General features: G+C 73.9%; 1 protein-coding gene across 1 annotated transcript in view; it reads left to right on the top strand.

Moving 5' to 3' along the window:
* The first annotated feature begins 204 nt into the window (after positions 1 to 204).
* The window catches only part of SYN2 (synapsin II), a 289,405-nt gene continuing 289,268 nt past the window's right edge, over positions 205 to 341 (top strand). Inside the window, 1 exon segment of the mRNA XM_042782729.1 lies at positions 205 to 341. This exon segment is cut by the window's right edge and continues 13 nt beyond it. Within this exon segment, the coding sequence (XP_042638663.1) occupies positions 205 to 341 (137 nt within the window).

The following is a 341-nucleotide window of genomic DNA, read 5'->3' as shown; positions in this document are numbered from 1 at the left end:
CCGAGGCCCCGCCCCCGCCCGCCTCCTCGCTCGGAGCCCCGCGCTGCCCCGCTCGCCGGCCCAGTCCGCGGCGGCTGACTGGTGGGCTTGTGCTTCGCAAACCCCTCAGCCGCCTCGGTTGCCACCTCAATCTCATCCTCCGCTCGCCCGCCCTCCGGGGAGCCCGAACCCGCAGCCTCGTGCGCCCCTAACCCCTCGAACCAGATGATGAACTTCCTGCGGCGCCGGCTGTCAGACAGCAGCTTCATCGCCAACCTGCCCAATGGCTACATGACCGACCTGCAGCGGCCGGAGCCCCAGCAGCCGCCGCCGCCGCCCCCTGGCACGGGCGCGGCCTCGGC

Source organism: Orycteropus afer, unplaced genomic scaffold (assembly GCF_000298275.1).
Source record: "Orycteropus afer afer isolate SDZICR_OR568_19922 unplaced genomic scaffold, OryAfe1.0 scaffold00432, whole genome shotgun sequence".
NCBI lineage: Eukaryota > Metazoa > Chordata > Mammalia > Tubulidentata > Orycteropodidae > Orycteropus > Orycteropus afer.
This window is presented reverse-complemented; position numbering and strand designations above follow the sequence as displayed.